The 12,674-nt window shown below is 36.0% G+C and overlaps 1 protein-coding gene across 7 annotated transcripts in view; it reads left to right on the top strand.

Moving 5' to 3' along the window:
* Positions 1-12,674, top strand: part of ZNF638 (zinc finger protein 638) — a 140,185-nt gene that overhangs the window by 76,101 nt on the left and 51,410 nt on the right. For all 7 annotated transcript variants that reach the window (XM_031949724.1, XM_031949722.1, XM_031949723.1 and 4 more), the window contains exons 5-6: positions 5,666-5,967; positions 6,801-7,069. In XM_031949724.1, the coding sequence (XP_031805584.1) occupies positions 5,666-5,967; positions 6,801-7,069 (571 nt within the window). The remainder of the gene's footprint in view (positions 1-5,665; positions 5,968-6,800; positions 7,070-12,674) is intronic.

Raw genomic sequence — 12,674 nt, 5'->3', positions numbered from 1 at the left:
TTATATCTATTTTTTAGTATGCTGTTTGGTTTTTGACAGAGCTTTCCATCCAAGGAGCAAGCATCTCTTAAAGTTCATGGTTGCAGTTGCCATCTGCAATGCTATTTTGCTAAGTAATAGTCTTCAAATAGCTTAAGTAGTCAGCAAAAAGTACCCTTTGCAAAAATGTCTACTTTTACTATGGAAAATACATAGTATTTTCCCCTTTTTTTGTTTGCTTGCTTTTTGTTTTCTTTCTCATTCTTTTTCCTTTTTTGTTCTGATTTTCCTTGTGCAGCATGATAAATGTGGAAATAGATTTAGAATTGCACATGTTTAACCTATATTACTTGCTGTCTAGGGGAGTGGGAGGATGGGGAGGGAGGGAAATTTGGAATACAAGGTTTTGCAGAGGTTGAAAACTATTTTTGTATTTTGAAAAATAAAATGCTGTTAGTATTTAAAAAAAAAATGGTCCACTCTTAATTGGTGATTAAAGATTCTATGTTAAAATGATAGCTTGATAAATGTATAATTTGTTTTGAATTGGAACTCAGATTGTAAAGAACTATCTGAGTTATGGAGAACTAAAGATGAAACATTCCTCCCTCTATCAGTAGAGTGGGCATGGGTCAGAGGGAGGTGGCATTGCCCTTGCATATGTGTAGTGTAATCTATGCAGTTAGATATTGTCATTGGTTTTGCCTTTTAACCTTTTAACAAAGGGGGAAGTTACTTTGGTTTAAAAAAACAATATAATTTTTTTTTTTTCCTGAGGCAATTGGGTTTATGTAATTTGCCTAGGGTCACACAGCTAAGGAAGTGTTAAGTGTCTGAATGTAGATTTGATTTCGGGTCCTCCTGACTTCAGGGTTGGTGCTCTATCCACTGCACCACCTAGCTACCCCAGAAATTTAAAAAAAAAAAATCATTGCTAGTAGTCTAACAATCTTTTGCTTTTATTTGTAATAGATAGTTCTTGGATCACTTTTTTATGCAGTATCATGTTGGAGTTGGTGGAGCAGTCTTCTGGTTGGTCTGTTTCCCTCCAAGTCTTTCACTATTCCAGTCTGTACTACATGCAGCTGCTAGAGTAATTTTAAGTTTAGATCTGTGTGACTCTACTTAGCCAATTTTTAGTGCTTCCTTTGCCTCTAGAGCAAATACAAGATCTTGTTTAGCTTTTAAAACCTTATACAACCTGGCCTTGACCTATCTTTTTTTTTTTTTTTTTTTTTTTTTTTTTGAAATTTATCATTTTATTCAACTATATATTTTTTATTATAGTTTTTTATTTACAAGTTATATGCATGGGTAACTTTACCAGCATTGACAATTGCCAAATCTTTTGTTCCAATTTTTCCCCTTCCCCCTATCCTCCTCCCCCCCCCCCACCCCCCATGGCAGGTTGACCAATAGATGTTAAATATGTTAAAGTATGAATTAAATACAATATAAGTATACATGTCCTAACAGTTATTTTGCTGTACAAAAAGAATTGGATTTTGAAATAGTGTACATTTAGCCTGTGAAGGAAATAAAACATGCAGGCGGACAAAAATAGAGGAATTGGGAATTCTATGTAATGGTTCATAATCATCTCCCAGAGTTCTTTACCTGGGTGTAGTTCAATTCATTACTGCTCTATTGGAACTGATTTGGTTCATCTCATTGCTGGAGATGGCCATGTCCATCAGAATTGTTCATCATATAGTATTGTTGTTGAAGTATATAATGATCTCCTGGTCCTGCTCATTTCACTCGGCATCTGTTCATGTAGGTCTCTCCAGGCCTTTCTGAAATTATCCTGCTGCTGACCTATCTTTCCAGCTTCATTGGACTTTCTTTCCCCTTCCTGTGCATACTCTGTTAAAACTGGCTTTTTCTTCACTCCCTCAACTCCTATTTCCTGGCTCTGCTTTTCCACCCTCTTGCCTCTATTCCATTCTTATCCTGACTGATAGAATCCTCATCTCTGAAGATGCAGCTCAAATAATATCTTCTGTGTGAAGCCTTTCCTAATTCCTCCTGCTACTGATTTCCAACTTCCCAAAATACTTTAGATGTATGTATTAAATTTACATTTATACTGTATAGTTTTATATGTACTTGTTGTCTTTCCCATTATAGATTTTTTCCCCCTGAATGCTAGGATTTAAGAAATACTACTTGGTTAATAGAATCTAGCTAGTAACTTGATTTTCATCTACTGCGTGTCCTTCCAAATGGTCCATCAGCTTTTATTTGAAGGCCTGCAGGGAAAAGGGCAGTCACAAACCTCCGAAACAGCTTTCTTCTTAACCCTTTGCTGACTACTCTTGTCTTCTATCATTCACTGAGAATGGGTCCTTCCAAAGGACCCCTGGCTACCCTGTCCAGTACTGGTTGTACAACACAAATCTCAAAGGACTTGACGTGACAGTGGTAGAGGCAGCCAGGGAATAGCAGTGGGGTCAAAGAAGTAGTGAGCACAGGAGAGAGGGACTGGAGTGAAAAGAGAAAAGCCAGTTGGTCGGCTGGTCACATTGTTTCAATGCCAAGTATATGTTTGCCTAAAAGACTATTTTATGGAAAACTCATAGAAAGCAAGTGCTCAGAGGATGGTCAGAAAAAGCAATACCAAGATACTCTCAAGGTCTCCCTTAAGAACTTTGGAGATGTGAGATAAGGGGGATCCTGGACTGCTTATCATGGTGTGCCCTCATCAGAGGTGCTACCGAGTCCTAGGATGACTTTTTTCTCTTTTTATACTCTCTTGATAATCACCTCACGTGAATTCAATGGCATGTCCCGTTGGATATCTTCACATCTCAAACTGACGATGGCCGCATTACCTTTCCTCATACACACATCTCTTTCAAACCTCCCTGTAACTGTACAGTATGCAACTGTCACCCTGCTTATTTAGGTCTGTGTGACCTTGGTAGTCATATTCAGCCCATGTTTCACCTGCTTTTGCATTGTCTCTCACATGTCTTTTCTCTATTCATAAAGCTTACGACTTTAATTGCAAACTCTCATCATTTTTTATATTTGTTTTATATTCTTGAAACAATTTAAGAAGTATATTTTCTCTTAAAGAAAATGAGCCACTTGGGTGGGAAAATAATTCATTTTGGTTTTGTGTCCTTTGAACCTAGCACTTATATGAGGTGCTTATTAATATGTATTGATTAGTTGATTTTCCCAAAAAGATATCAGAGGCAGTATAAGAACATCAGTAGAGTCTTTGTTATGTTTCCATAAATTGCTCCCTAAAATTTAAAATAATTTTTTTCCTTCCCTTGACCATATTTTGGCTTTCTTCTATAGCACAGGTGAAAAAGTCTTTAGTAAAATGGTCAAAGGATATGAACAGACAATTCTCAGATGAAGAAATTGAAACTATTTCTAGTCATATGAAAAGATGCTCCAAGTCATTATTAATCAGAGAAATGCAAATTAAGACAACTCTAAGATACCACTACACACCTGTCAGATTGGCTAAGATGACAGGAAAAAATAATGATGATTGTTGGAGGGGATGCGGGAAAACTGGGACATTGATGCATTGTTGGTGGAGTTGTGAACGAATCCAACCATTTTGGAGAGTAGTTTGGAACTATGCTCAAAAAGTTATCAAACTGTGCATACCCTTTGATCCAGCAGTGTTACTACTGGGATTATATCCCAAAGAGATTATAAAGAAGGGAAAGGGACCTGTATGTGCACGAATGTTTGTGGCAGCCCTTTTTGTAGTGGCTAGAAACTGGAAACTGAATGGATGTCCATCAGTTGGAGAATGGCTGAATAAATTGTGGTATATGAAAATTATGGAATATTACTGTTCTGTAAGAAATGACCAACAGGATGATTTCAGAAAGGCCTGGAGAGACTTACACGAACTGATGCTGAGTGAAATGAGCAGGACCAGGAGATCATTATATACTTCAACAACAATACTAGATGATGACCAGTTCTGATGGATCAGGCCATCCTCAGCAACGAGATCAACCAAATCATTTCTAATGGAGCAGTAATGAACTGAACTAGCTATACCCAGAAAAAGAACTCTGGGAGATGACTAAAAACCATTACATTGAATTCCCAATCCCCTATATTTATGCACACCTGCATCTTTGATTTCCTTCACAAGCTAATTGTACAATAATTCAGAGTCTGATTCTTTTTGTACAGCAAAATAATGTTTTGGTCATGTATACTTATTGTGTATCTAAGTTATATTTTAATATATTTAACATCTACTGGTCATCCTGCCATTTAGGGGAGGGGGTGGGGGGGGGGGTAAGAGGTGAAAAATTGGAACAAGAGGTTTGGCAATTGTTAATGCTGTAAAGTTACCAATGTATATATCCTGTAAATTAAAGGCTATTAAATTAAAAAAAAAAAAAAAAAAAAAAAAAGTCTTTAGTAGTCCAGACACTTCAAGAGGCTGAGTCAGATAAAATGTAATTGAGACGTATTTAACAATAAGTAAAAATACAGTAGAACATAGATGGTGTTAATGTGGATTTTTTTTTTAATTTAAATAATTTTTAATATTCACCTTTGCAAAATCATGAGTTCCAAATTTTTCTTCCTTTTCTCCTGCCTGCCTCCTCCCCAAGACAGCAAGCAATCTGACATAGTTAAACATGTACAACTGTAATAAATTTCCATATTCATCATGCTGTACACACACACACCAAGTACACACACCAAGTCAGATCAAAAGGGGAAAAAAAACAACCAAATGAACAACCGCCATCAAAAAAAAAAAAAGAGCAAACATACTATTCTTTGATGCACATTTATTTTGTGGCTGTGAATGGCACTTTCTATCACAAGTCTACTGGAATTGCCTTGAATCGCCACATAGTTGAATAAGAGCAAAGTCTACCACAATTGATAGTCACATAATTTTGTTACTGTGTACAACGTTCTTCTCTTGGTTCTGCTTACTTCATTTAGCATCAGTTCTTGTAACTCTTTCTAGGCTTTTCTGAAATCAAGCCTGTTCATCATTTCTTATAGTACAATAATATTCCATTTCATTCATATGCGATAATTTATTCTCCAATTGATGGACATCTGCTCAGTTTTTAGTTTTTTGCCAGTATACAAAGGACTGCTTCTAACATTAACATGTGGTTTTCTAAGTCGGTATGCAGCCTGCAGAGAAATTTAAGTATATTTTAGTAGTCCCCTATTGCTCTTTTTAAATTTGACACTACTGCTCTATAGTGTATACTTTTGACAATATGCATAATATTTATTGTAGTTATTCAAATAAAATTTCTGAATTCTTTATAGTCTGTAAAAAACCTCAAATCTATCTTTGTGGCTGTCAGGAAGAAAAGTATTTGTGGGATAAGCCAGTTATTTACCAAAAATGTGTGTTCGTGCTTTACTTAATTTCACATGCACCTTTTCCATAGGGGGAGGAGGGGGAAGAGGGAAGGAAGTAAGAGAATCTGGAACTCAAGTTTTAAAAACAGATGTAAAATTTTATTTTACAGCTAACTGGGAAAACTAAAATATTAAATATATATTCAAATAAATCTCATTTAAAAAGCTATTAGAGTTGGAGTATGCATGCACATCCTTTCTGAAAATTTAAAAGTTTTAAATTAGCTTACTTCTGAAAAAAAAAAATGAAATTAAGTGGGGATTTGTTGAAATCTATGTTCTTGATTTTATTTCACAGAGATGAGGGCAATAGAAAAGAAAATCAGACTCCAAGGAGACGTACTCACTCATCTAGTGCTAGTCCCCGCCGGTCTAGGGCACCAAGCTTTGGTCACAAGTTACGGCGATCTCGATCTAGAAGCCCTGGACGTTACATGCAAAACAGACCAAGAAGTCGAAGTCCAAGATGTTCACATCGTTTCAGTCCTCGACACCGGTCTCGGTCACCACATAGGTCTAGAAATCCCCTCCGGGGCAGTCCTAAACCCCCAAGATCTGCTAGCTCTGAGTGGACATCAAGGAGACGGCCCAGGTCACCAGGTACACCAATGGTCACTTTGCACGTTAAAAATCAGTTTATCTTAATTATTCTCTCTGCTTAATTAAAGTGCTCTCAGCTTTTTTTTTTTTTTTCAATAAAAAAAAAATTGCTATAGTAGCTCAGTTCTTTAGTTTATTTTGCCCAACAGTAACAGAGATTGGAAAAGCATGACTACATACTCTAAATCTATTCTTTAAATGCTCAAAAATGCATATCAAGCATTTGAGTACACAACTAGTAGAAAAAAAATGGTAAATTCAGAGTCAGGAGACTTATTTCGAGTTCTCATTCCAATATGTAAAGTGCTTGGCATATCTTAAAATTAGAGCTTTTATTTTAGCTTCTTTTTTTTTTTTTTTTTTTTTTGGCGGCGTATTATAGTAAGTGAAAAAGCAGTAGTCATAAATAAGCTAATCCTCTTCATACATTACCGTTCAACTTTCTTATTTTTTGTTTTTATTTATTTTGGTAAGATGAAGAATGAAGAAATGGAAATCTTAGCTTTGTGTTCTGCTTGGTTTAAATTATGTGAAGCAAAATTGAGTTTATTCCTTGAAAGTTCATATTCATTTATCTACTGAAAAAGCAAATGCCTTTCAAGTAGAATTAATTATTTTGAATGCTTTGTAAGGATCCTTAGCACAAAAGAATTGACCTGATAATAGGCTTTGGGCTTATAAAAGAACCCTGGAAGCTGATAGTCCTATGTCCTCAGCATGCCTTTTTGGTGACCCAAAGCAGTGAAGGGATTGCCCTGCCCTAATTCTTATGATGGTATGGTCATTGACAGCTCAAAGTCTTTGAGACTCACTCTGTGCTTTTTTATGCCCAGATAAAAGAAGCTCATTGGAAGCTGTGGTACAGAGTCTAGGACATGGTTTTCCTGCAGAGTTCAGTAAGCAGAAGCACTTTGAAGTAGGTGGGAAGGGAAGATCCTCAAGTCAGAAGATTCTGAGCAGCGGTTCAAAACCACTTTGTAAGAATGCAGGCTCAGCCAAGAGTGAGCCCTCTTCAGCCAGTCACTCTGCTCGCCATAAGGTCAAGAATCCTGAAGACGCCTGCTCGTCACAGATGCTGGAGGAAAGTGTTCCTCAAAGAAAGGTTAGAGACTCTAACACTCACAGTGCAGAGCCTGTTCTGCTGGTGAGCATGCTCATAATACAGTTGCCCTTCTCTCTTACACTTTGAAGAATCAAAATCTCAAAAGATGAGTTAGAAATAATTAACCATCTAGTGAGAAATCCCCTTTGCTAGTGGGGGCGTCCAGCTGATTATTGGATCATAAGAGGTTCTAGGTCTAAAAGGGACCTCCAATATTTTAGGCTTTTCTGCTGAGCTGGAAGTATTATTGGGAGTGAGCAGAGTATGGAAACTACAAGAGAACAGATGGATTGCAATAGAGACTGGACATTGATATAATCAGGAAAGATTCTAAGGATTTATGTGATTTAAAGACTTATTAAATGCCTTTAATATTTCTTTTATATCATCTTATTATATGCATGCTTCCCAGAGAGCCATCCCTTAGAATTTATGGTTTTTAAAGAGCCAGAAAAGAAAAAAATTTAAAACTCATCAGCATATTTAAGTCCCACATCTTGGGTAGTATTCTACACTTGCCACTTCTCTGGAGCAGAGCATGGTCATGTAATATTCAAGGTTGATTGTGTTGCTATCCTCATTGTTACTTTATCCATTCACATTAATGTTTTCCCAGCAGTGCTTTGCATCTGTTCATTTAAGTCTTTTCATATTTCTCAGAATTCATCTCATCTCGTTCATTTTCTCTTCTAGCACAGTCATACTCCCATTTTGTTCACATTATCACAACTTGTTTAATTATTTCTAAACGGTGGGCATTTACTGTGTTTCTTCTGCCAAAAAAAAAAAAAATGATGGATATCATTGACTTGTGAGTCTAACTCTGGATGGACTCTAGGTTATATGCCTTTCTTGGCATAATTCCACTTGCTCTGTAGAAGGATTGTGACATTTTGCAGATCCACCAAAAATATATCATTGTGTGCCTGTGTTGACATTATCCCTTGCAACATTGACTCTTACCTTATTTTGTCATTGCCAGTTTACTGGATATGAGTTGAATCTGCAAGGTTCTTTTGGGTAGTTCTGGATGTCTTTTTTCCCCTAATTTAGTTTGTAGTTAAAATATTTACATATATTTTTCCTTAAGTAACCATCATTTTTAAAGAAAAAAAGAAAAAACCACCCACAACCTCTAAATGTAATACTTTCTTATAGGGACCAAAAAGGTCAAAAATTCATGATACAGTGACCAAAGGTGACAGCATACATACTATTGTGTCCTGGCTGTCTTCCTTTTTTCCTTTGAGGCAAGAAATATCTTTTGTCTATTTACCAAAAGCATCATTTGTTTTTCATTATTGAGCTTGTGGATTTATTTTATTTTGTGATAGGCAGTTCAATTAGGTTATCTGTCTTCCCATAGCTCTTGTTGACATTATTGTTGTTTGTAGGAGGATAGAGAATTAGTTTAATTTCTTATCTATTAGAGAATGACTGTAGTGTTATTTGTGGTTTATTGTTTTTTAAACTTTGATTCTGAATTTTATTATATTGGGATAGGCATTTTTTTCCAAATTTGGAATTTGTCTTGGGTTTTTTTTTTTTAATCTATAATCTTGTCAATTTGTATTTTTAGTAATTTAATTTCAAGTCTTTTCCTTCAACATACAGCAATTAATGAAAAATCCTTCTAACAAATATGTATAGTCAAGAGAGGCAGGTTTCCTTTTAGTCTTGTTGGAAAATATAGGTCTTGTTCTGCATTTGAAATCCATCACCTTCCTATCAGGAAGTGGCTAATTTGCTTCAGTTTTCTGGAATCATGATTTGTTACTACATTGATTAGTGTTGTAAAGTCTTTTGAAGTTGTTTTGCTTTCTAACTTTAATGACGTTTTGTAATTGATTTCCTGTATCACTTCATAGGAGTTTTTGATTTCCTTTGAAACTGTTTCTTATAGAACTGTCATATTCCATTACATTCATAAACTATGATTTATTTTGTCATTTCCCAGTAGGTGATCCCTTCCTTAGTTTTCAATTCTTTGCTACTATGAAAAAAGCTGTTAAAAATATTTTGTACTTATGCATCTTTTCTTCAATCTCTTCTAGGAATATGCCTAGTAGTAGTATGGATGGACCACAATTTATTGGCCTTTTTGGGCATAATACCAAATAGCTTTTCATAATGACTGAACCAGTTCATACTCTATTCTTAATATACTCATGTTTCTGATTTCCCAAAATCCCTTAAATATTTGTCATTTTCCTCTTTTATCTTTTCTAATATAGTGATTATGAAGTAAACCTAAATTTGCTTTAATTTACAATTCTCTGATTTTTAGAGTTTTTGAGCTTTTTTTTAAATATGGGTGTAAATAACTTTGATTTCTTCCTTTGAAGCACCTTGTGTATCTTTTTATGTAATGGGGAATGGCTTTTAACAATGATAAATTTGGTTCCTTACATATCTTAAGAAATAAGACCTTTATCAGAGAAAAAAATGTTCCCATTGTTTTCCTTCTAATTTTAACTCCATTGGCTTTATTTGTGTGCTCCCCTCCATGAATTTTAGGCAACTAAAATTATTCATTATATTTTCTTTTATCTCTTCTGTCACTCTTCCTTATCCATAGATCTGAAAAGTATTTTCTTTTTTCCTCTTCTAATTTGTTCATGATATGACCTTTTATATTTAGTTCATATAGCCATTTGGAATTTATCATGGTATATCATATAAAGTATTGATCTATATCTGTAATTGCTGACAAACTGTTTTCTAGTTTTTCTTCTAATTCTCTTTTAAGATCCTTTTTGAATTCTTCCAAGAGAGCCTTGTGAGATGGAGACCAACTCATATCAATCTTTGGAGCTTCATCTAGAGACAATTTGCCTTGAATGTCCTCAGGATTTGAGGTCTCTTCTTCTCTGTCGCTATAAAAGCTATCTAGGGTCAGAGCTCTTATTGCTTTTTTTGCTCATTTGTTTTAAAGGTTGAGGTCTCCTCTTAGGGCAAAGGGGAGATGGTCTCCAGCTTCCTCACCAGGACGGCAGCTTCCCTGGGCCAATGCTGCTGCCTTCCTTCTGTGCTGGGTGGGCATGGCTAAGTCCTGTGTTATTCTGTTGCCTTTTTCTGTTTACATTGGATGTCTCAGAGCTGATCTGCTGATAGCCAACGCTGCTGTGTTTTGGCTGAGAGCCTCCCAGGAGAATCTACATGTGGAAGCCACACTGCCCTGGGCCACCTGCTCCTCTCTGCTGTGCCCTCCTCCTCCACCTTCTTCCAAAATATGTTCTGCTGGAAATTTGTTGCGCTCCAAATGGGTTCTGTCACTCCAAAACTAGTTCAGAGGCTTGATCTGGTGTTGATCCAGGGGACACCAGGAAGAGCTCAAATAAAGACTTGTCTAATCTCCTCCATTTTGGCTCCACCCCCTTTCTGTTTTCTAGTTTTTTCCAGTAGTATTTAGCAAACATTAGCTCTCCTGTATATTTGGAAGCCATAGTGGGAATAATGGATTCATAGAATAAGAAAGAGTGATAGCATAGCATCAAGAAAGTAACAGTTTTAGGAGTGAGATAGAATTAAGAGAGGAATTTTCAGCATTTAGATAGTAGCACAATTAGCTCACTAGTGACTCTTTCTCTAGTTGGCTTAGAGTGTGAAAATGTAGGTCCTGGTAGTTGATGAATTGTAGGGTCAGATCATTCCAGGCATATAATAAGGCCTCATGTATGAAAATGGTGATAGAGTTAATACAAAAATTTAACCAAGCAAACTAAACTCCTTTAGGAAGCAGGTAGCCTGCCCTGGTGTCCTGGTGTGACTCTGGACGAATAATGCCCCATCAGCAAAATAACATTTATTACATAACCTCAAAATATGTGTATTTTCCATATATATAATTGTTTAAACTCTAACTCAACTCTCATGATCCCAATTTGGGCTTTTTTCGGGATGGAAGGAGGGGCAAAGATGCTGGAGGGTTTCACCATTTCCTTCTCCAGCTAATATTACAGATGAAGAATCTGAGGTAAACAGGGTTAAATAACTTGCCCGGGATCACACAGCTTGTGTTTTTGACCAGATCTGAACATGGGTCTTTTCTGATTTCAGGTCCAGTGCTCTGTCCACTGCACCGTTTAACTGCTCCATTTTGTGGATATACTATTACTCTACAACAAATATGTTAGGTATATTACAGGACAGACATTTTAAATTTATCAATGTGGTCATAATGTTTTAAAAGTTCATTAACAGTATACTTACTTTTTCTGGCTTTAATTCACCGTGTATTTGAATTAAGCATTATTATTTTTTTAATGCCCTGTATGTTCTAGGGAGCAGGTTGTATTTGTAAATAATAATTATTAGTAATTATTCAACTAACTTGGTCATTACAGTTGACCAAGTTTTTAAAAGATTTTTTTCTCAATATTTTTATAACGATAGCTAACATTTATAGAATTATGTATTGTGTATGTCAAGCACTGTGCTAAGTGCTTTACAATTATTATCTGATTTGTTTTTACAACAACCCTGCTGTTATCCCCATTTTACAGATGGGGAAACTGAGGCAGACGATGGTTAAGTGAGTTGTCCCAGGTCATACAGCTAATGAGTGTTTGTAGCAGATTCCTGATTCTGGACCCATTGTGCTCTTTCCATTGTGCCACCTAAATAGGTCATAACTGGAGTCATGTTTCTGTGGTTATAATTTGTCACCATACAGGATATAGACAGCCTAATGAATTGATTTCAATTCGGCAGCAGAAAGTTTTCAAAAGAAATACTTTTCATTTACTTTGGTTATGTTTAAAGTTATAAATATGCTTAAAGTACCTCTTCATATTTGGGGATTTTCATTGTGTTTTTAAGTGGAAGAAGGGTAAAAGATTGGGAACAATTGTGAAGAATTTTATTATTTTTTGCTGAGGCAATTGGCATTAAGTGACTTGCTTAGGGTCACACAGCTAGGAAGTGTTAACTGTCTGAGGCTGTGTGAAGAATTTTAAATGCCAGGTTGAGAATAGGGAACTCTTGGCATTAGAAGGGAAAGGTGCTCTGGAATGAGTGTGATCACACCTGTAATGTGTACAGAAGAAACTGTAATGGGAAGAGGCTTTTGACAGAGAGACCAGTTGTGGTCATAGCAATGCTTCAAGCCCGAAGTGATGGCTTGAATGCAAATGGTAACTTTCCAATTGTAGAAAAAAGGAGGAAGATTTTAAGAGATGTTTGGGGAGAGAAACAAGATTGGATAACTGATGGAATATCTGGTGTGAAGAAAAGTTAGAATAGCTGGAGATAGGGTCAAGCTTAACAACATATAGTAGATGCTTAAGGCTCTACAATACAAAGTTAGAAAGAAGGTCAATTGGAGGCTAGAAGATTATGTATCTAGAGCTGGGGTGCAGATGGAACCTCTTTACTCCTTTATATTTTCTGGAGTATATATCCCTTTTGTCCATAAAAGTGCACACCCCTTACGGGTCAGTTGTCACAACTACAAACTGAAGGACTGGGGAGGAAGGGAATTCTCTCCATGTCACTTGTTTTGCTATATCTTTCACATAGAGTCACTAAATGGATTTTTCTTAAAACCAAGCAATGTCATTCTTCTACTCAGATTTCACTGATTCCCTATTGTCTTGAATCAAAT

The sequence above is a fragment of the Sarcophilus harrisii genome, chromosome 2 (assembly GCF_902635505.1).
Source record: "Sarcophilus harrisii chromosome 2, mSarHar1.11, whole genome shotgun sequence".
Lineage (NCBI taxonomy): Eukaryota > Metazoa > Chordata > Mammalia > Dasyuromorphia > Dasyuridae > Sarcophilus > Sarcophilus harrisii.
Note: the sequence above shows the minus strand (reverse complement) of the source record. Positions and strands in the feature narration are given on the sequence as shown.